Source organism: Microtus oregoni, unplaced genomic scaffold (assembly GCF_018167655.1).
Source record: "Microtus oregoni isolate MIOR12 unplaced genomic scaffold, Mior012 000012F_ref0000307, whole genome shotgun sequence".
Classification (NCBI taxonomy): Eukaryota; Metazoa; Chordata; class Mammalia; order Rodentia; family Cricetidae; genus Microtus; species Microtus oregoni.
Genome location: NW_024543071.1, coordinates 40,439,009 through 40,462,902, shown reverse-complemented (window position 1 = coordinate 40,462,902; position 23,894 = coordinate 40,439,009). Strand labels below are relative to the sequence as shown.

General features: G+C 44.1%; 1 protein-coding gene across 1 annotated transcript in view; it reads left to right on the top strand.

The window, feature by feature from the left end:
• Positions 1–23,894, top strand: part of Trpm6 (transient receptor potential cation channel subfamily M member 6) — a 114,296-nt gene that overhangs the window by 36,659 nt on the left and 53,743 nt on the right. Inside the window, exons 18-25 of the mRNA XM_041662151.1 lie at positions 1,427–1,579; positions 5,560–5,706; positions 6,859–6,987; positions 8,207–8,458; positions 10,783–10,957; positions 11,155–11,269; positions 13,199–13,392; positions 19,293–19,425. Coding sequence (XP_041518085.1) covers positions 1,427–1,579; positions 5,560–5,706; positions 6,859–6,987; positions 8,207–8,458; positions 10,783–10,957; positions 11,155–11,269; positions 13,199–13,392; positions 19,293–19,425 — 1,298 coding nt within the window. The remainder of the gene's footprint in view (positions 1–1,426; positions 1,580–5,559; positions 5,707–6,858; positions 6,988–8,206; positions 8,459–10,782; positions 10,958–11,154; positions 11,270–13,198; positions 13,393–19,292; positions 19,426–23,894) is intronic.

Here is a 23,894-nt window from a genome sequence, read left to right as displayed (position 1 = left end):
TCCCCTCCTCCCATTTCCTCCACATATCCTTCCATTCCACCTCCATCCAATCCTCAGAGAAGGTAAGGAACATTGCCTTGTGGAAGGTCCAAGGCCCTCCCTACTATATCTAGGCTGATCAAGGTATACATCCAAAGAGAACATGTTCCCAAAAAGCCAGTACAGGCAGTAGGGATAAATCCTGGAGTCACTGCCAGTGGCCCCTGTCTGCCCCAGCCATGTAATTGTTAGCCACATTCAGGGGGACTAGTTTGGCCCTATGCTTGTTCCTTCCCAGTCCAGCTGGAGTTGGTGAGCTCCCATTAGCTCAGGTAGACTGTTTCAGTGGGTGAACCCATCATGGTCTTGACCTCTTTGCTCATATTCTCCTCTCACTCTTCAACTGAACTTTGGGAGCTCATTCCAGTGCTCTGATGTGGGTCTCTGCCTCTGTTTCCATCAGTTGCTGGATAAAGGTTCTATGGTGATATTTAAGATAGTCATCAGTCTGACTACAGGGAAAGTCAATTTCTACCTTCCTGCTTAGGCGCAGGTATCCCGGGGAAACAAGTGTGATATATGTACTTTTAAACCTTTTTTTTTTCAAGACAGGGTTTCTCTCTGTAACCTTGGAACCTGTCCTGGAACTTATTCTGTAGACCAGACTGGCCTCAAACTCACAGAGATCTGCCTGTCTCTGCCTCCGGAGTGCTGGGAAGAAAGGCGTGTAGCACCAACGCCCAGCTGTATTTTTAAACTTTTAAGTTGGGACTGAAGAGATTGTACAGTGGTTAAGAGCACTGGCTGCCCCTTCTAGAAGACACAAATTTGATTTTCAGCACTGACATGGCTGCTCATGGCAGTCTATAGCTCCAGTTCCAAGGGGTCTGACACTCTCTTTTGGCCTCTGTGGGCATTGCATGTGCTGTTCACCATATTGAGCATAGATACACATGGAGGCAAACACCCATACACATAAAAAATTTTAAAAATCTTTGAAGTATATATATATATATATATTTACAATTTTTAATTTTACTCTTTCTAAAAATGATATTTAATGTTTTACATGTTTTTTAAAAATAGATTCATTGATTTTTACTTATATGTGTGAGAGTTTGCATTCACACATGTTTGTGTACCACATGCGTGCTTGGTGCCAACAGAGGCCAGAATAAAGGCATCAGATCTTCTGGAACTGGAGTTCTGTTATCAACTGTTATGAACTGACATGTACGTGCTGGGAACTGGACTGAGGTCCTGTGCAAGAGCAACCAGTGCTTTGGACCACGGAGACATCTTTCCAGCCCTTACATTTTCCTCCTTAATGTTAACATTGCATTCCACCATTAGGTTTTTCTATATTATCTGTCCGCATAGAACTGGATCTTGTTACTTGGTGAGTCTTTTTGTCCTCTGCTCATCCTTCGTCTCGTTTCCTTTGCAGATCATCATCAGTATCCTTTTACCACCCATGATTTTGACATTGGAATTTAAAAGCAAAGCTGAGATGTCACATGTCCCACAATCCCAGGATTTCCAGTTTACGTGGAATAACAGTGACCAGGATCTCAGTACCACCAAAGAAAATGCTTGTGCGGTGAGTACACTTCCGTAGTAAATTGGGTTTCCATGGTGTAACTGTGCACAGAGGTGCACAAGCATGGAGCTTATCTGTAACAGGCATCTGTTCAACAGAACGTTCGCCTTGTTACTGTTAACAGGGTATTTATTAACCCCACCCCCGGTACACACCTCTCTGTGTGTAGCTACATTTCCCAGAATGGCTTTGAGGTCCTGGCCAGTATTTCCATCCAGTGAAGTTACATATTACCCTGCGGCTACACATTACTCTAAAAGCCCAGGACTGATTCATCAATCAAGCATTTAATTCTCCCTGTGTAATCCCCATCTCGTTATATATGAGTTAGGTAGAGCATGTAAGCAAAGTATCCCATTTCTGCTCCAAAGACAAAGTCATTGTGTCCAACAGCTGTCTCAGCATTGCTCTGAGAGGGGCAGAACAGATCGGCTTACCACTTAAGGGCTCCATCAACACCGCCACACACTATGGTTCTCATCTGTAAAGAGACATTTAGAATTTGTGTTGATGGGCCTGAGAGAGTGGGTAAGGGTACTTGCTGCCAAGCCTGGCATCCTGAGTTCAAGCCCTGACCTCACATAGAGGAAGGCAAGGACTGACTCCGAGAGGTTGTCCTCTGACCTCCACACACACGCTGTAACACACGTGTACCTCCTAAACAAGTGGGACAAGATTTTTGTTGATCCTCTCATGTATCATCCTTCTCATCTAGTGGCTGTGAGTAGTTTCGCTTGGATTCTAGATGTGTGCTCTTCCCTGGTCTGACAGTCCCTTTTCCAGCAGCTGACTGTCACAGCCCGGGGTCCAGGATGCTGGGATTGCTCTCTCTGCTCCCACTCTGACCATGACTCATAAAGCTGCCCTTTGCCCCAAGGTGCGATAAATATCTTCAGTGTAAGGTAAACACATACACTGAATGAAGTGCCTTTAATATCTTGTCTGATGTGCTTTGGCATGTAATGACGTATTTATTTAAATATTATTTATTCTCCAAGTACTAAATATGAAGGTTAACTCTGATCAGTGTTTTTTGGCTAACAGTTTTTGGTGCCTGGTTGAGCATCTGCATTCTGATACCCTGGAGATATGCCTCTTCCCTGTCTTTAAGGACTTTAATTATTGCTCTTTTTTAGGTGTGTGTGTGTATATCCCCCTTTCTCCTTCCCTTCCTTCCTAGTTCCATCTTGAATACAGGAAGCCAAGAGCCTTCTACTGTCTGTAGAACACACAAGGAATCTCTTAAAAGCCTGGGCTAGTCACATGGTTACATTTGTGTTGGTCCCAGGTTCAAACCTAGCAAAGGGAAGAAGTTCACTGATGGCCCCACCCCTGGAGATGTCACACAGGTCTGGCGCAGAGGTGCTCTACTTGGGTGTATGCCTGTTTGATTGTACACTCCAAGTTTAGTTTGCTAGTTGAGGCTGAACAAGGAAGAAAGTTGTATAAGCCCCACCTACTTAGAATGTACACACAGCTCTCACAGGGCATAGGCAATAGTTTGTCAGTAGTATGGCAATCCCACTTTTGGCTCTCACGGATTTGGTAGAATGATGGAGTCATCACACTTGAAGGGTTTTGGAGAACTGGTGTATTTCTAGTGAAACTGTTCTCAAAGGGAACACAGTTCCTTCACAGAATTGCAGATAAATGTATGCTCTTAAAATTTAAATATATAATATATAATATATATATATATATGTGTGTGTGTGTGTGTGTGTGTGTGTGTATAGTAAGTTCTTGAGACCCCCTGACAAGTGTCCTGCCATAGCAGTTGTCTCCATAGGTTGTTTAGATGTGGCCATATCAATTGATTAATTCAGTGAATATTTAAGTTAAAGCAGATATGGTCTCCACCATGATGAGCTTATTATCAGAAAAATATCGATGAAACCTTAGCATTCTTCAATTTGAGACACTCAGTGAAAGGGCTGTTGAAGTGCATTCTATTAAGACTGGCTTGTGATCATAAAAAGTGGGTTTTGTTTTTACTCTATGTATTCATCTTAAGCAAAGATTACTAACTACACTTGTCTAGCAATTTTTGCTTGCAGGTGGAGGCTGCTTGTTCATTTCCCAGCCGCCTAGACCTAAAATAATCACACAGAATCTATAGTAATTGTAATGGCCAATGACTCTAGCATATTCCTAGCTAGCTTTTACATCTTAAATTAACCCATTTCTATTATTTTATATTTTACCATGAGGCTCATGGTTTACCAGTAAGAGTCCCTGTGGGTGGCTCACATCTTTCTCCTCCAGGGGCTACATGGCGTCTCACTCACTCTGCCTTCTTTCTCCCAGCATTCAGTTTTGTTTTCCTGCCTAGCTCTTTTCTGCCCTGTCATAGTTCCAAGTAGCTTCTTTATTCATTAGCCAATAAAAGCAACATATATACTAAAGGACTTCCCACATCACTTGCTCTCTCTCTCTCACAATTTTGATTTATTTTTACCTGGCAGATTTGGTAGGCTATATATGAATTCATAATGAATAATATGTAGAAGTAATTGATTAACAGGGGAACATGGTTTACATTGTGTATTGTGGGAGAAAGATGGAGGCAGCAATCAAAACAGATGTGGTTTAATGTGTCTTGTGGTAGTAAGTTTACAAGCAGGAAAGACCTTCTTGTTCCCACAGGGAGCTGGCGATGGATTATCAGATACTGCCTTTGCTCTGTGAGGTTTTAGTAAAACTCCCCCCACAACTCGCTATCTCTCTCTCTCTCTTTTGTGTGCATTTTGCCCTGTCTTGCTATATTTCCTAGAATGGAGTTTCTGGACTTAAGTGATATTCCCACCCCCCCATCTCAGCTTCATGAATAGCTAGAACTGCAAGGGTACACTTCCATGCTAAGCCAGAATTCTTTTTGGAAGTTTCCACAGGCAAAATAATTTTGTTAAAAGAAATTTAAGTTTTTTGATTGCTAATCTCTTTAAGCATGGCCTCTGTGGACTAAATTAGCCCAGGAATAAGCTGTATAAAGATACTGGAATGGAAAACTCTGGATGGAAGAGGAATGGTTGTTTTTAGTAGGGCCAGTGGGGGAGGATTAGGGATGGACAACATCTTCATGAAACTGTAGCTAGGTCACAGTGGCAGGAAGTGCTGAGGCAGAGGGTAAGCGTGGCAAGTGGGCAGTTTGGCTGGACTGGTGGCTGTGGAGAGTGCTGGACAAGCAGGGGGTGTTTGTAGGCATGGCTGGAAATGCAGAAGACTGATTGTGAGATTCTTGCGTGCTTCGTAAGAGAGCATCATTCTGTTTCACTCACCAGAGAAACAGTGAAGGCCAATGAGCAGAGTAGTGAGACAAGCTGCTACAGGAAAGTCACTGCCTTGACTGCACAGGATCATCTGACAAGAAGACAGACTAGAATCAGGGAGAACATAGACCAGCATGGCCATCAAGACCAGAAGGGACAAGGATGCCAGCCAGGATCTGTAACAAAAGATGCGGAAAGGAAAAGAGGGATTTTAAATAAATAATTGAACAGGAGGCATGGGCAAGAGAGAAATAGAGACAGCAAACCTGACTAAGAATTAATGGTTTGCTCAGGGATGTCACTGCCCACCGTGGGCTGAGCTTTATTAGCAGTTAATAAAGTGCCCTACAGAGATTCTCACAGGCCAGTTCTTCACTTGAGGGTTTCTTCTCTCAGATATGTCAGGTTGGTAGATGAGATTAGCTGTCTCAGCAAGAAGTAAAGATGGCAGACTGTGGTGGTGCATGCCTTTAATCCTGGCACTGGAGATGCAAAGGCATGGAGATCTCTGTGAGTTCCAAGACAGCTAGGGATATATAGTACGACCATGTCTTCAAAAGCTTGAGGGTGAGAGGGGATATAATTATTGCTGTTTATTATTCTTAGTGGTGGCAGAAGATCTGGGAATTGAACCCAGGACCTTACACAAATAACACATGAGTTTTACCACTTTGCAACACCCTCTAGTCTATAGCAGTATTGCTTATTTTTCAGAAAAACTATGATTTGGAAAGAGGCCCCGATGAGAAACTGGATGAAAATGTGCACTTCGACATCAGAAATGGGCCCCAGAGCCTCCCCTGGACAAGGAGAGTCTACGAGTTCTACAGCGCTCCCTTTGTGAAGTTTTGGTTTTACACGGTTTGTCTCATTACAGTAATGTTAATGATAATTAGTGGCTTACAATGATGTTACTAATGATATGTCTCATTTGTTAACCTGAAATAAAAATGTAAGAATTTCATTAAAAAACAAACAAAAGAAATGGGGGATAGGAAAGTAGGCAGGTGACAGGGTTGGAAGAAGACAAAAAAAGTCTCTGTCTCTCTCTTTCTCTCTGTGTGTGTGTGTAGACTTTAAGTTCTGAATGAGCAACACTTTTTTCTCAAAAGGAGCGATCCTTGATTGCTTTTCACCATTTTTTAAATGTCTATCTATCTATCATCTATCTATCTATCTATCTATCTATCCATCCATCCATCTACTATCTCTCTCTCTCTCTCTCTCTCTCTCTCTATCTCTCTATCATCTATCTACCTCTCTCTATCTACCTACCTACATCTATCTATCTATCTATCTATCCATCCATCTACTATCTATCTATCTATCTATCATCTATCTACCTCTCTCTATCTACCTACCTACATCTATCTATCTATCTATCTATCTATCTATCTATCTATCTATCTATCTATCTATCATCTATCTACCTACCTATATCTTCTATCCTTAGCGTCCAGAAGACAGTTCCAGATACCCTGGAACTTGAGTTACAGGCAGTTGTGAGCTGTGCTTGGATTAGTTGTTCACACAAGAGCAGTATGTGCTCTTAACTGCTGAGCCGTTTCTCCATCTCCCGAGCCAGATTAACACTTACTCATTATAAAATAACACTTTAGTGGTAGTAAATATCAGCTTACTGTGAAGATAAGCATCCACGGATACTGCTTATCTGGCAATCTTGGCATACATATTTTCCAAACCGAAACTAGAGGGAAGGCATGTGATTCTTTCCTGGTCTGCTACTAGCATGCCAGTGTGCACGCTGCAGGGGTTAGTGCTAGTAGGATAGCATCCCCTCTCTTTACTGGCAAACAGCGATTATCATTCATAGACCGTAGATACTTACGTTTTCCTTGACTTTGGGTCATCAAGGATCAGAAGTGAGTCGCCAGTTATATTTTCATATTGTCATGTAGAAATCTGATGCTTCTAGGCTCTGTCTGCAGAGCTCTGCTTGGCATTCTTTGTGGTCTCTTGAGCTCACATCCGGGGAATGTGTGTCCCTCACAGATGGCTTATCTGGCATTCCTCATGCTGTTCACTTACACAGTGTTGGTGGAGATGCAGCCCGAACCCATCGTGCAAGAGTGGTATGTCATCATTTACATCTTCACCAATGCCATCGAAAAGGTCAGAGAGGTGAGTGTGCCTTCTGTGTCTTCTCCATGCCCATGGAAGAGGAGTTCTAGGCCCTGGGGATGAAAATGGCCTTCTGTCAAGTGTGTGATGGAGAGAGAGAGAGTATACTGAATCCAATTTTGCTATAAGAAGGTTGCTCAGGGAAAATTTTCTGGTTTCATTCCTTTATCCTTACCAAATATTTCTGTTGAACTTTGAAAACAACCATTTTGAAGCACAATCTTTTTGTGCTTGTTACTCAAGGAGCAATAGGCAGCATCCTTTATTTGTTATTGAGCTCTCTGACTGCTTGTTTCCCATGATGCAGCTTTCTTTGTCACATGGATTTTTAATCACCTAGCCTTACCTCATATTGTCAGCTTTACCCAACAGAGTGACACATGAACGGCTAAAGTTGCATAATATGTAAGGAATCCACTCACAGTAGAAGGAAGTTCCTAGTCAACTCCCTTGAAAACTGAAGCTGGATATCCTTCTGGGAGAAGAAGACCAAGAGTTGAAGAAACTAAACATTTTCATTTCTACTTTGCCACTGGTCACTTAAAAGTTAGCCTTCTTCATGAAATTTTATATATAATTCCAAGTAGTTATGACTTTGACTCTCCCAGATGTGTGTGCATGTCTCTGTATGTCTATACATTTGTCTTGTTCCAGTGGTAATTTGGCCAACATTCTATGCTAAGTAAGCATCTTCTTAGAAGCTAGACTGCATTGCCTGCTAAGGATCTTTATAGTCAAGAAACACTAACTGAATTCTACTATGATTTTTGTTTTAGGGAAAACAAGCTTAGTGTTTACATTGCAGCGTGTCTGCTATAGTAGTGCATGGGAAGTGTCTTATTCTCGTGAGTCCCAACACCATGTTCTTAGTGATTTGCCAAGAACTCACTTAGTAGCAGCTGCAGGAGCTCACACGACTGCTGGGTTTCCAGTCACAATTCTTTGTCCTCAGCTCATGAAGCCAAAGGATGGATAGGCAGAGCCATGGCAGTGCTGAGCTCTGAAATGGTCTGGTGTTGATGTAAAATTTGGTAGGAATTGTTTTACTCTTTAAATGATGGGTTAATGAATTTAAAAAGATGCTATTGATGGTATTCCCCTCCAGCAATGGTTTTGGGGCTTGAACCCAGGGTCTTTTGTGTCAGAGACGAGTGCTGTACCACTCTCCTCCACCACCAGTCCAGCACCCTTCTTTAAAATTTCTTCTTTCTCCATTTAGATATGCATTTCAGAACCAAGCAAGTTTACTCAAAAGGTGAAGATGTGGTTGAGCGAATACTGGAACCTAATAGAAGCTGTGGCTATTGTCCTGTTTTTAGTGGGTTTTGGCCTACGGTGGGGAAGCCCCCCTTTACACACTGTAGGAAGACTCATCTACTGCCTAGACATCATATTCTGGTTCTCTCGGCTCATGGACTTCTTCGCTGTGAATCAACATGCAGGTCCATATGTGACTATGGTTGCAAAAATGGTATGCACATCATGTTTTATACAGAAATGTCCCTTTTCGGTGGCTCCACCATTGTGGTTCATAGCTCACCCTTTAACTTTCTCTCTTGTGATGTATGCAAGCATACACATGTATGTTTGTGGGTGTCCTCACCCATGTTTGCGTGTGTAGAGGGTGGACATCAGTGTCGAGTGTCTTCCACCATTGCACTTGTCCTAGTTGTCTTTCTGTTGCTGTGAAGTGACAGCGTGACCAAGGCAGCTTAGAAAATAAAGAGCTTGATTTGGGGCCTCATGCTTCCAGAGGACTAGTGTCCTCTGGCATGGCACCAGAGCAGTAGCTCAAAGCTCACATCTGATCCAGGAGCACCCGATAGACAGAAAGTTAACTATGATATGGGTTTTGAAACTCCAAAGCCCACCCCAATGGCACACCACCATCAAGGCCACACCTCCTAATCCTTCCCAAACAGTCCCACCAACTGGGGACCAAACATTCAGATCTATGAGCCTATAGGGGATCTTCCCATTCAAACCACCATAGCTCTCATCTTAGCTTTTGAAACAGACACTACTTAACGAACTTGAAGCTCACTGTTTAATTCAGACTGGCTGGCTAGTGAATTCCCAGGATCCATACTATGCCTGGTTTTTATATGCTTTCTCAGAATCCCCTCTCAGGTCCAGCAAGCATTTTAACACTGAGCCGTCTCCCTAGCTCACTAGTCAAATGTTTGAATTGTTCCAAGAGGCATACCGACTCATATCTGGCTAACCATAAACTTGTATATAAAATGGGCCTGGAGAGCGCCTTGGGTAGTTAATAGGAAAACTTAGTTTAGCCTTTTGTGAGGATTGCCAATATGAGATTGAGTCACATTAGTCTTTGATTTGTGCAAGGCCACCACCATGAATGTTTCTCGGAAAGTGCTGATTTATTCTTTTGTCACTCACTATCTTACTTCTAAGTAGTGCCACTGTGTACCACACACACACGGTGCCAGGTATTCTGTATATATTAACTCACTATGTTTGTAGCAACTTAATGAAATAAGTAGAATTATCTATTTTTATACGAGGAAATGTACATTAAGTAAATCCCCCATGAGCATATGTGGGGATCCAAGCTCCCAAAACGGGTAGCTTGGCTCTAGTCTATGCACTGAGCGTGTTGAACAATGTGCCAGGTTTTGCCATCTGGCAATTTGAAAGTACCCAAAGATCTACCGCCTAGGCATACAGTATCAAGATTATATTGTATTTGCTTCTAGAATACAAGGAAGGTATTATTCTGGAGGGTGAGGGGAAAACAGAAATAAAGGAATACAGAGGGAGAAGGCCCTGAAGAGCCTCCAGATGGAGCTCATTGCTTCTGCTTCCATCTCTCTCCCCTTCTTAGCTTTTTCCTCCTCTTCTCATCTTTTTCCTTTTGGTTGGAGTGGGGATTGAACCTAGGTCCTCATGCATGAGAGGCAGACACTGTACTGCCAAGACCCAGCCCAGCCTTCAGAGTTTCTTCTTCACCACTTTTCTCTTAGACCATAAACACATCCTTTGATTTTGCTAAGGCCACATTTGTTAGAGGAGTTATATGAGATAAAAGTACATCTCAGTGATGTGGCACAAGGTCTCTTCTCCCCAAAACCAGCTTTGATGGGTCTTCCAAGTGCTGACTCCAAGATATAGAATTTCATCTTCGTGTGGCATAGCCATGCCACCTCACCTCTTCCAGGGTCTCCTTTGCCAGCCACAGTTCAGCATTATGTAAAAGCTTGGGCAAAGCCACTGGTGTCACTCTCCAGACTCTTGGCTACTTAAATCTTTTGTCACTACTGAGTAAGATAAGAAATGTGGAGAAAGTGGAAATGTTGGTGACTTCCGGGTCTGCCACACTGAACAAGTGGGTCGAGTTGGTGTATTTTACAAGGTGGAGGGAAACCGGGGTAATCAATACCAAAGATATTACATGGTTCTAGGGGCTCTGGGAGATAATTCTAACAACAGTTATTGGAATAGTTTTAATATGTTTTATCCTTTAAAAATATTTTCTAACTAAGTCTTTGATTTAATTGGTCAAAAGTTGGGTGCTAGCCAGCCAAAAACAGTTGATATTTGATGGCTGCTTCTACAAAATCTTTATTTGTAATTTCTGTGCATCATGTGACTCCACAGATGTCACTGACCTAAAACACATATTGTGTAGGGAAAAGAAAATAACTTAGCCAGTTATTTTTGGATAGAGGGTTTTAGCCACTGGCTAGACTATGTAGCCATCTCTAGGTGTACAATGACAACCTTGGGGGCTTGATGTGTGGTAAATTCTGGTTGTGCTGTGCTGTTTTGCAGGCAGCAAACATGTTCTACATTGTGATCATGATGGCCATTGTCCTGCTGAGCTTTGGCGTGGCGCGCAAAGCCATCCTCTCACCAAATGAGCCTCCTTCATGGCGCCTGGCTCGCGATATTGTTTTCGAGCCATACTGGATGATGTATGGAGAAGTCTATGCTTCAGATATAGATGGTACATTTGGGGTTTGCCCTCATGCAGAATCAGAACCCCTGTAGATACTGAGAGAAAGATGTACCCGGAAAGTATCCACAAGAATCTTTTCAATGTGGAAAGTGTGTGGCATTCTGTGGAGTTGAGGGGCCAAATATTTGCAGAGGGTTCCAGGGCTGTGATTCGTCTTACCCCACTCTTGAATCCTTTGTTTTTAGTTTGTGAAAGTGACCCTTCTTGCCCTCCGGGTTCTTTCCTGACTCCGTTCCTGCAAGCTGTCTACCTCTTTGTTCAGTACATCATCATGGTGAACCTGCTGATTGCCTGCTTCAAGTAGGTGACTTTCATCAACTGTGGTCATTTTGTTTACCAAAATATGAGAGCAGATATGTTGAATATGTTCTAATAGATATTGAGTATATGATCTTCTTATGTGTGTCCCATGCTATATTACTATGGCTTTAAAGCAAGGGGATGGAATTATTGGTAGAAGAGAAGTTGAACTCTTAGATCATAAAAGAGTGCAGTCATAAGTGATGTGTGGGCGAGGAGATCGGAGCCATCACTGTGTAGGTGGAGTCTTGTAGAATGAAGGTTGGAGCTGATGGCTCACCCAGGGTTCTTTGTGTGCTCTTCCCACAAGGCCCCCGTCTGTTCCGCTTCCTTTCTTCTCTCTCACAGTTCTTCCTTTCTGGCTCAACCTCTCCATGTCATACTAAAAAGTCTTGGGCATAGACCTTGGGCCTTTTCCTTTTTGTATTGTGCTTTTTTATGTCCATGTTCAGTTTCCCGGATATTTGGGAAATCCCATTTCCATGTTCAGTTTTGCTGACACTCCAGGCTCATCAACCCACGGTCCCCCCAGTGACAAACTCTTGAACTCCCCTCTTTCCCAACATAGACTGATTCCATTCCCAGTCTTTCCAAAATCTATAGGGAAAAAGAAGAGCTTCCCTGGGAAGTCCAACCCACAGTTTTTTCCCGCCCGGCTGCTCCTCTCATCCTCCTTCTTTTCCTTTCTCTGCATTCTTCCTCCTCTCCTGCCTTTATTCCCCTTCTCTTCCCCGACTCCCTATACAAACAACAACACTCTGAGGAGCAAGCTAGTGCAATGATTCCAGATCTGACGACTTATTTATCTGGGGGAACACTTTAAGACAGAGTTCTTACTATTAATGACCCTGAGATACTTTGTGATTGATGGACAGGCTGAAGTCACCTGTGAATTGAAGACCTAATTGGGACCAGCCTTGAGGGTTTGCAGAACTGCAGGTTAATGATCTCTCACAGTTTCCCATGCCATAGTGTTGAGACAGAGGCCAAGGATGTGCTTGGTCTCAAGTGCTCAGGTGATGCTGAGTCCAAAAATGTCCACGTCAGGTGGAACCAGGAGAGTCTGTTAAAGGGACCCAAGAATTTATTCAGGTATAGGACAGGGACAAACGCTCACTGATACAGAACCAATTAGATGCTGCTGCTGATCCAACTGCCTTCATCCAGTCGTTCTGTCCAGGGGTGAAGAGCACCAACTGCATGCCGTCTCTCCATCTCTCTGCTCAGACCACACAAGAGAACATGAGAGCAAGAGAGAGTGCGCAACCCTCTTTTCCAGTTTTTTAAAAAATTTTTTAAAGAAAGCAAACCTTTTATTAGTTTCTTTTAAAACTGACTTAATTTAAGAGAAAATCCAGAGTGCCCACCAGTAGAGACTACCTTCACTGTGAAGCTAACGTGAATAATTCATCAAGTTCCCGTTGGAAGCTCTGGGAAGCTTATTTAAGGAGTTCCTTCTTTTTTATGTCTTCTTCATCCATATGATTCTGTTGCAATGCTTCAGTTAGAACAAGTCTTGCATGTCTTGCTTCTGGCAGGCGAGGGATATTTTTTATAAAGGCAGTAACGCAGAGGAACATCACACTTGTTTGCAATGAGCTATGTTATAGAAAAGAGCTTCAGAGAAGCAAAAGTGTCCAGCAGACAGGGCTGAGTGAGACGGGGCAGTTTGTTCCCCGCTTAAAATGCTGTCATTTTTCTAATCTCTGATTTCAATGTCTGCATTTTGCTCATTGTTCCAGTTAATGTACTTTGTTCTAAAAAGTGCTTATTCTATTTTATTTGATGGAAGAAAAATCGTAAGCGAATAATAGTTATTGGCTACCTGCTGATGATTGCTAACCAATCAGAAGAGTTGGGAGGTAGAGTCTGTCGCATTTCAGGGTCCCATATTAAAACGTTGTCTCTCGCCCTTTCTACAACCTGCAGCAACATTTACTTAGATATAAAATCCATCTCGAATAAAGTCTGGAAATACAATCGCTATCGCTACATCATGACCTACCACCAGAAGCCCTGGCTGCCCCCACCCTTCATCCTGCTGAACCACATGTGCCTGCTCCTCCGAGGTCTCTGCTGTCACCCAGGGCCACAGGACCAGGAAGAGGGTGATGTAGGCCTAAGTAAGTTTCTCCGGTGGGGCAGAAGGGATGAGGAAATAAAGGGCAGAGACCCAGGAACTCAAGGAGGGAGGAGGTAAATGCTGGAGACCTGGGTGTTGACAGTTTCAGTGAGGACGTGGCATAAAGGCTCTCATGGGACACTGACTGCAGACCCTTGCCTTTGCCTGGGATCTCAGGATTGTTGTTGCTTCTGTTAAATGGTACCCGGAAGAAGAGAAGCAGAGGAGACAGTGTCTTTGACTGAATGGGAGAAGGCTTTACACCTTCTAGAAAACCCGGGCTTTCTCTGCTGACCAGGGAACTCCTCTGAACATCTCTTATGGGGTAATCACCTGACCTGTTCTTATTGCTCTGTTGAGTAAAAAGGTGACTCCGAAGGTCTGGGATTCAGGGAAACAGAGAAGCAAGCTTCTCCAGAATCACAGCTCTGGTTCCCTAAGCTCCCAAGAATGAATGCGGGTCCTAAAGGAGGTTTCTTATTTTCAGAATATCAACATGAAGTGCAGGGATATAGAAATGCGTGTTCTCATTTGGCTTTGTTTAAATCAGGATGCTTATATTTTTTCCCCCGGGTGTGACCATGGAAATGTAGGTCTATAAAAGGGTGCCTATTACTAACAAATCACAGACATTTATTTAAGAACAACCCTGGGGGGAGTGTGTAGAGATGATGCAATGGGTAAGAGAACTGACTGTTCTCAGAGGACTTGAGCATGAGTCGCAGGACCCCATGGCAGCTTACAACTGTCTGTAACTCCAGTTCTAAGGGATCTAACTCCCCCTTCTGGCCTCCATAGGCACTGCATACATGTGATACACACAAGAGGCAAAATACCCATACACATTAAAATTTAAAAATCCTTGGGTAGCCTTTTATTAAAGGCAAAGCTAATAATTTACATAAGAATGAGGTGGATATGCTTGTTTTTTACACAATTTAATGTTGACTATTGATACTTAGCGGTGTAGAGCTTCTTCGGTGTTTATGGATATTTTGATTTTATAATTGTCCGTTTTAAGAATCCCTTTGCCTAAATACACAGACAGTTCCAGTGTGTTGTGTGATTCTTTTGAAACTCAAGTCAGCAACTTAGATAGCAGATTTTAAAATCACACAAGATACTTCTAAGAGATATTATTTCAGTATTTGTCTGCTGGGGGAAATTACAATTGTTTGCTGTTTTGATAATTAAGCAATCATGTTTGTCTATGAGCAGACAATTCTGTCCTTACATCACAGTTCACTGTGTTTCTCACCTGCAGTTGTGTGCAACTGGGGTGTTTTCTGCAGTGTTCACTGGAACTGTCTGCTGTGCTGATAGATGCTGTCCAGTACTAGAGCGATACAGCACCTGAACTCTGCCACACACACCTGAATATATGGCACCTGAGCTCTGACACACACACCTGAATATACAGCACCTGAACTCTGCCGTACACACCTGATGATACAGCGAACACTGCCGTACACACCTGATGATACAGCGAACACTGCCGTACACCACTGGATTCATCAGTTTGACTTTGAGTTAGATGTTAGTTGTTGCATGCTCACAAACCTTTTATTCTTGTTAGTTTTTTTTTTTTGTCATCCTCACACTCAGTTATGTGAGCTGTGACCCGGCTGAGGTGTGCAGAGTCCAGATCACAAGCTTGTGTGCTTTGACAACTCCCAGTTCATCCTGACTGTGGGATCCACCCGCCACTCCTGCCTGCCACATGAGAGCTTCACTTCTTCTTCTCACAAGTTGTGTTTCTATCAAGCAGTAACATGATGGGCGCCAGGCCCTTTTCTAGATCATTCCTATATATATAGGACATGACAAAGTCACATTTCTTTATCCCAAATATTTAATTCAAATACTTCCGAGGGCTTGTCTCCAAGCCTGTCAATTTGAGTTCTTCCCTGGACTCATGCGGTGGGAAGAGGAAATCAGCTTCACTGCTAATCTTCTGACTTCCACACATATACCGTGGTATGCTCGTATGTATGCGTGCATACACACATGTAAACTGACAGCCTTTTAGTCCTCTGAACCAGGAAAGGGCTCTTTTGGCCAAAAGTGGCCCAGAAACAGGAGCTGGGGCAAAAGCCGCTTACTTTTTCACTCCATGTAGTTCGACTATCCAAGCATTTTCCTGTAGGTTTTGGAAGTAGAAAAACTTTGTGAGCTCCGAGATACTACTGATTCCAGAAGTCTCGGAAAGGGTCTAGTGCCCTATTTACACGGTCTTAAGGACCCCATTATCTTCTGCCATGTGTTGTCATGGGATTGGAAGGACAGTGAGTGTTTGCTTGTAGCACATGGCCCTCTGAATGGCTTTCTCTCTGTTTGAAGAGTTATGTTGCTCTTATTTCTTCTCAAGTGACCTGGCCATTAGAAGGAAGCCAAGAACAGACCCCTAGTAGCTTGTCGTCCCAGCACTGGAGGTGAGGGGTGGGGGATGAGTCAGGAGGGTCTTGAATCATGGCCGGCCTGGGCTGCAGGGCAAGATACTATCTCAAAACACCAAAATAACAAGAAAACAGACAAATATAAAGGCACAACTGAATTTAAGCTAGCGGCACATGTTTTGAAATTTCAATTTTTGGTAGAGAGCTGAACCTGGCTCTCCCTGGGTAGCTACAATGACCCCAGTACAGGGTGAGACCCCAGGAAAGATTCTAGGGCTAGCTAGGATTGACCAATCCCTGTAGAGGAGCCTTTCTTGGGCTTATAGGGTGGTATCCACAGAAGACTCATTTTTTTTAAATCATTTATTTATTTATTTGTTATATGTGTATGTATTTTGAGTGTACATCTATCTGTGTACTATTTGAGTGTCTGACTCAGTTTTTGCTTCATGGCAAGTTCACTCAGCACTAGAACATGTAGAGCAAGCTGACTTTATGGGCTAGGAGTGCCACCTCGTGGATAATTTTAGGTACTGACTGCATACACTAAGGTGTGCCTGTTGCTGGACATGCTGTTGGGAGTTTGAGGAAGCAGGTGTTGGGAGAGAAGTTGGGGTAGGGAGTTCGCAGCTGGTGTATATGGGGGGGGCAGGAGTAGGGGATTCGCTGCTGGTGTATATGGGGGGGGCAGGAGTAGGGGATTCACTGCTGGTGTATATCCTGGGCATGAAAAACTTCATACTTATAGGACATCAGAGATGGGGACTGTGGGAAACGGTCATTTTTTTTTTTTAATGTCTAAAGGATTCTTCTACACCATATAAAGCACAAAATAATGTGTGCTTTAGTTGTGAGCACATTTTTTTATAGCTAAACACATTTTCAATTTGAAACTAATACATTTTTGCTCATTTAATTGGAAAATAAGTAACCTGTTGCTTTATTAATAAATTATGGAGAAAGGTAATATTTAATTTTCTTCTGACTTAAGACGCGAAAGAACTTTCCAGTTTTATCTTCTTAGGAACATCTCAGCCTCTTGATATTTCCCAAGTTTTAGGAACACATTTTTTAAAATTTTTTTTAAATTTTTTTTGAATTTTCGAGACAGGGTTTCTCCGTAGCTTTTTGGTTCCTGTCCTGGAACTAGCTCTTTTAGACCAGGCTGGCCTCAAACTCACAGAGATCCACCTGCTTCTGCCTCCCGAGTGCTGGGATTAAAGGCGTGCGCCACCACTGCCCGGCTAGGAACACAGTTAAAGGTGATTTCTGGTCTCATTCCCTGAGAACCAAGGCGGTGTATAAGCAAGCCTGCTGAGGCTGGAGGAAGGACGGGGCCTCAGCACCACAGGGTGAGCGGTCCTTTCATGAATTAATTACTTCAGGGAAGGGGTGCTGTGCTGACTGGCCTTGGCTGGTAGTTCTCAGGAGGGGGACTTTGTCCATCCGTGCACAGCCTGACAAGGCAAGACTTTCTCCCAGAGGCTGTAGCAGCATCCGCAGACTCTGCCCTCTTACTGTAGATCACTTACTGTCATATTAGTAGCTAGAGCAGTTGACGGAGGAAAAGGACAATGACATTCTTTCTCCGGGTGTATATGAATATAGAGATCTTTGGCTAACGCACGAGAACATTGCGAGCTATGAAAATATTGAAACAAAAGCGTCAGTCTGTGCACATGTTGGTCTTTTTCAAAGAAGAAGGAAGAGGGCGCGGTGTAGCATTCTTAGGTGTTTGCACGTCCCGCTTTTCCCAGAGCGCAGCGGAACAGCTGGGGATGTCCGTCTCAGAAGCTACCGCTTCATGTCTTCAGTACACGTGAAAGAAAAGGCTTTCACACTTACGACATGGTTATCACACAACACCCGAGACTAGGTGCTTAGGAAAGAAAAGAGGTTTCTATTTGATCTTTGAATAGTCAAGGTTTAGCCGAAAATACTCTTGCACTTAATTTTGCTTTTGAACATTTGCAATATTAAAAATAAACTTAGAAGACCTTGCTGGGTACTGTGACACACACCTGTAAACCCAGACCCGGGGAGGTGGAGGAAAGGGTGTCTGCGGGTTTGATGTTAGCCTGAGCTACATAGGAAGACTGTTTCATTAAAAACACACGATCAAACAATTTAAAACAAAAACTCTCAAGTACTAATTCTATAGCATGGAAATTTGAGAAAAATTAAGAGAAAAGGGGCCCGAGTGACAGTTCAGCCTATGACGTGGTTTCCATGCAGACGTGAGGGCCTGAGTGCAGTTCTCAGAACCCACGTGACTTGACCTGCTCTGGGGGATACCTTCTTTTAATCCCCGCACTGGGGAGGCAGACACAGGCATTTCCCTTGGCCTCTTGCCATTCAGTCCAGACAAAATGTTCCATGTCAGTGAGGGACCTTGATTTCAGAAACACAACCGGAGGGTTGACCTCTGACCTCCACATGTAGGTGCCCACATGTGCCTTCCTGTGTGTTTATCTTCCCTATAAACACACAGGCACAGAAACATTCACAGGAAAAGGTATGAGTACCTAGAATGCATACAGAGACAATAATGTATTTTGTCACATTTTACCAAAAAATGAAGAAAAACTATGATCACAGAGCATCAGTAGTACCACGTGTACAAGAACAATGCAAACAAAGACACAGTATCAAACTGCAGCTGTGTTATACTAACTGGAGCAGTGATGTGACCTTCACAGCTACCTTCTGCTGTCCCCTCGGTGATCTAAAGTTCATCTGCTGAAGACCCTGTGTGATGCTCATCACGGTGTGAGCAGCTGATCTGCTCCCCCAGTGCTGGGGTGAAAAGAATTCACCTCCGCACAAAGTCATTTTGTGTAGGTTCTGGGACTCAAACTCAGGGGCTCCAGCCTGCATGGCAAGTATAGCTGGAGACTCAGCTATTCCTCCACCCCTCTTCTTAATGGAAAGTTAAAAAGTGATTTCTCACAATTTCTCCATATATAACACATATATCATGGAAAGACATCTGGATCGCCTATGTTATTACTATAGTGTCCGGCCAATGTAGATGGTTGGGAAACCAAATTGTATCTGCATGTTTTTGACCTCAAGCTCATCAGCACCCGTAGCTCCATCATTCAAGGATTTGGAGGCGGAAGTTCCAAGGTTGCCATCTACTTCTGGCTAGCTTCTAGTGATGGTCTTCTAGTCACATCATAACGTAGTGGACAGGCTCTTGTAGGGAAGGGGAGTGAGGGGGGGGAAGGAGCCAGAAGGGGCGTGGGGAGCCCTGCATGGAGGGATGTGAGGCAGGAAAGCAGGAGATCTGGGAAAGGCTGGCTGATGTGACCAGCCCATCCTTCTATTCCGGAGGCGGTCCCCATGATCTGCTTATCGCCCAACGTCCCACCCTTTCAGCGGCACCAGTGGACCAAGCTTCTGGCACATGAGCCACTAGGGACACAATCCACATCTGTGAACGGCACACTGTGTGTAGCTCCCCAGGAGCGGTCCTTTATCTGTGTCCTGCTTATCTCCACAGAGCTCTACCTCACCGAGGAAGACCTGAAAAAGCTTTATGATTTTGAGGAACAGTGTGTGGAAAAATATTTCCATGAGAAGACGAAAGGGCTGAACTGTAGTTTTGAGGAACAAATCCGAGTGACATCAGAACGGTAAAGTACCGCTTTCCCATTCCAAAGCTGCTACCAAATCATGATTGTTCTAGAATGTCTAAAAGTATTCCTTTTGAAAGGCTCACTTTCAAACCCCAGAGGTCAGAGGCCTGCACAATTTAAAGCATGCATCGCAATATGATTTATACAAGCAGTATCTGTTTATTGGATTACTGTGTTCTGAACAGTCTTCCATTTTCAAGAGATCAGTGGAGATGGGAGACAAGGGTCCCAGTCTGATTTACTTTCCAGTGTTTACATGTGGAGGGGTCAAGGGAAACGAAGGAGTTGAAAACACCAGATAATCAAGGAGGCAGACCGAGAAAACATAGTGTCGGTCAGTAATAAAAGCCATGAAGAACTGGGCATAACGGCGCACACCTTTAATCCCAGCACTGGAGAGGTGGAGGCAGGCGGATCTCTGTGAGACTGAGACCAGCCTGGTCTACAGAGCGAGTTCCAGGACAGCCAAACAAAACAATAAAATAAAAAGCTGTGAAGAAGATGAGGTAGTTTAAGGATAAAGGAAAGATGAAGAAGAGAGAACTTGCAGCCTGGGCTTTGGATCTTTCTGCTTCACAAAACTCGGTCCAGAGAGGTTGCTGGGAGGAGTTTGGAGAGGAGAGGTCTCAAGGAGGTAGCCAGCAGCGCCTCATGGTGGAGTGACATAGTCAGAGAAGTGACACCCACTGTCTCTGCAGGTCATATGCTGGTCCAGCAGCAGCTGCAGACCCCAGCAGGGGCAGGGCAGTGGCTGACTGCCAGGGTGGATTTCTGTAGCAGGCCCTGGTCAGCATTTGCTGGTGGTGTGGCTGGAGACAACCTCACTGCCAAGGAGGGAGAACAGGAGGGGTTGAGCCAGCAAGCACAGTAGCTTAGGTGAGCAAGTTGACTGCGAAGGGAAAAAAAGATGGGGCGTGGGGGCACGGTGAGCTGCCTTTGTTATCTATGGAAATGACAGAATAAATGTGTGTGGTTCTGAAAGTGATCTTGCCTGGGTTTTTAGACTATGGGCAGTGGACAAGCCTGCGGGGGTACAGCAGTGAGCACTCAGGTGCTTGCCTCGAAGCTGTGGCTGAGGGGGCTTGTGGTTTTTGAACTTTCTGGAAGGGGGGAGGGGTAGGAAGGCCATTTAGAGCTTTGAGTGATGACAGATGTGTTGGAGAGAGGGGATGTATTAGGAAACCTAGTGGATGTGTTATTAGAAGAATTGCATGCGTACGGCATTGTGTTAAAGTGTGGAAGGGTGCACATGATTTTATGGACTTTTAAAAACGGAATTGTTCTTGCAAGTAGAAGCAAATTGACACAAGTTAAATATATCCCTTCAGTTTTGAATATACATGAGACTGACTATAGAATGTTTAATCTAATTATATGTGTTTTTTTCTGATGCCCACCCCCAAATCACATAGATAGATGTGACTTCTTAGGCACAGCTTCACTTAAAATAAACGTACACCAGGAACTTTCCAAATGGCTTACAGTAGGCATGTCATATTTATGTAATCCTATATTTTTCTATTGATAATATGTTTATATAAAGATGTCTTTATGCAGCTGGTTGAACTTCAGATTAAACTTAATGCTGAGAAATTGTTGACTATCAAATGATGATTGTGGACCCATAAAGTTAAAATTCACCTCAATAATCTCCTTAGACCATAGCCATGCGAACCTTCTCTCTCCTTATTCTGCATAGTCTCTCTGGACAGCTGTGTTTCTGCTGGGCTTTGTGCTTTGTGTGATGTGTCGGCTCTTAGGAGCTGGCAGAGCCAAGACACAGCTCTGCTTCTGCTCCTGTAACTCTATGTTCTTAGAGAAGTGTGCCAAACTGCTTTGAACATTAGTTTTCTTACTTGTGACATAGATGAGAACATAGGCCAATGTCTTAGAACTGTGTAGATCAGCCTGGGCTAAAGGGAGGGGCCAGGCATAGGTGGGTAGAAAGATACAACACCACTTAGTTGGGAAAATAGATCACAAATTAGGAGTAAAAATAATTTTTTTTGAAATACTGTATTTGTTACTTCTCATTGCGGTGATGAAACCCCTGACAAGAAGCAAGAGAGGAAGGACTTATTTCTGCTCCAAGTTTGAGGGTTTTAATACATCACAGAAGAGGAAACGTGGCAGCTGGGGAGCAAGACACCTAGTCCCACAGAATCCACAGTCAGGAAGCAGAGAGAGAGATGAATGCTGGTGTTTAGTTTGGTTTCTCCTTTTTAGTTTGGTCTGGGACCTCTGCCCATGGGATGGTACCACCCACATTCATAATAGATTTTCTATAGTTAGAACTCTCTGGAAACAGTCTCAAAGGTAAACTCAGGGATATGTTTCCAAAGTGATTCTAAATCCTGTCAAATTGATTGTCATAAATACAAATTCCCCTTTAAGACCTGGAGGGAGATAAAACGAGGTCAGAGCGGCTTCTGCTGAGATTATGAATACAGGCAAGGTCGGGGAGGACCCCTCGCTCTACCTATGCTAAGGAAGGAGTCTACACACGCTGTGGCATGTGAAGGCTTGTGAGCCTGCGAGATTCGAATGTGAATTCGACAGGTCAGCTGGGGACCAGGGATGCCAGGTGAGAGAGGGTGTGTAGCACAGGCTGTGGCAGGGGGGTGGAACAAAGGAATAATTCATGAATAGGAGGGATTAGTTGGAATTAAGGGCAGAATGGAGCTTCAGATCCCAACAGTGATCAGGAAACAGTGGCACCATTTGGAGACAGTGTACAAACGTGTGGGAGAGCAACAGAGCTCGTATTTCTTGACCATGGGATTCCCGGGACACAGTTAGCCACAGATGTCCACGAGGCTGGGGACGGGGGTCTGATGGCAGTCCCAGCAGAGAATGTGACAGAGAAGTAGAATGAAGGCAGCACGTGCCAGGGAGGTGTAGAGCCGGCATCTGTAAACCCGGCAGAAGAGGGACTTATGGAGAAGACTGGAAAGGCAAGCCGCAAGGGGGTGCAAGAGGTGTTCACGGTGAGGGGGGGTAGCAATCAGAAGTCAAGGAATGCTGAGTGTGAACTTGGGCACCAAAGATTACAGCAGGTGCCCCAGTGGTGATGGTCCGAAGACCTTTAGTCCTGCAACCCTCACACCCCATCTTTCTTGAACTTGAGAACCTAAGAACCCAAGGGAGTTAGAAACAAGAACGTCAGTGGTGAAGTCCAAATACGTTCAGTCCCCCAACCCTTTTGTGACACTTCAGTTCTCTTAGACTGGTGGGGAGGACAGATGTTACGTGATTATATGACTCCTGAGAAAAACATGGACGCTCCTAAGGGGTTTTGGACTTGGTTCTGAATTTCTAATAGAATTTCTTCCAATGATCGCATGCTTTCTAACTAGCATGATCCCGAATCGCAATGATTTTATATCACCATCTTTGTTGAGGCTGTTTTGGGGTAGCTCATAAATGAGGGGTACTAGGGAAGTAAATGAGCAATGGTTTTAAGAGATAAGGAGATCTTAGACGCCATTGCATGTTTGCTACCTCCAAAGGGGGCGTTAACCATCTACCTTCTAGAAGGAAATGACTTTGGGTGTGGACAGAGGGCAAGCACTAAGGCCCTTAGGTATTGAGTAGGGACATCTGCTTGTGTTGTCATCGCAGGGTTTGCCGATTTCCTTTCTCCCTGGTCTGTGGGGAAAGATGCCCGTGGTAGCCTTTCCCCTTGAGCACATTCAGCACTGACCTGGGAGGGGCCACGCTTTCTACACTTTGTGGAAGCTTCGGCACGGGCACGATGGGCACCTTGATTCCACTGTGCAGTTTGAACTTCAGCAAATTCCTGTCTCTTGGCTGAGGCTCTATGGAGCAACATCTGGGAGCATCTCCAGGGGCTTATCCTTCATGTCGGCTTCCCCAGAAAAACATGCTTTGATCCCAGACGATTTGCTGAGGGAGCTGGCTGGCTGCCGGGATGGGGTCAGATGCCGAACGTCTGGCTTGATGCCCAGGCACGTGACATCGAATCCGTGACCTAACCCCTTTCCTGCGATGTGCTGAAAGAAAGCAGTGTGAGCGGAACCTTCGTGTATAGCTTTGCTCATACCAAGCCCTCCATGATGGGACTTTCAGGCTGATTATAATAGTGTTTCTTATTATCTCATTTTTAAGAATGCTGGCTAATGGCCCCACAGGTAAAACAGTCACCAGGCCCGTCTTTCCTCCTCTCAGACCTTGCACAGAGGAAACTGCAATAGCAAGAATTTGTTTCATGTGTCAGAATGACTGAAAAGCTACGCTGCGTTAATGCAGCCAGTGGTCTAGGAACATAATTAAAATACGCTTCACAGGACGCCGTGTTTTAGAAAATGAGTTCCCATAAAAAGCGAGAGGGCCCATTTCAGGCGACCAGGTTATTTGTCTAACAGGCTCCTATTGTAGCATGCCACCTGTTGCCGGGAATAGTGGCTGGGTCCTATTGTATTCATGCGATGTGTCTGCAGCTAATG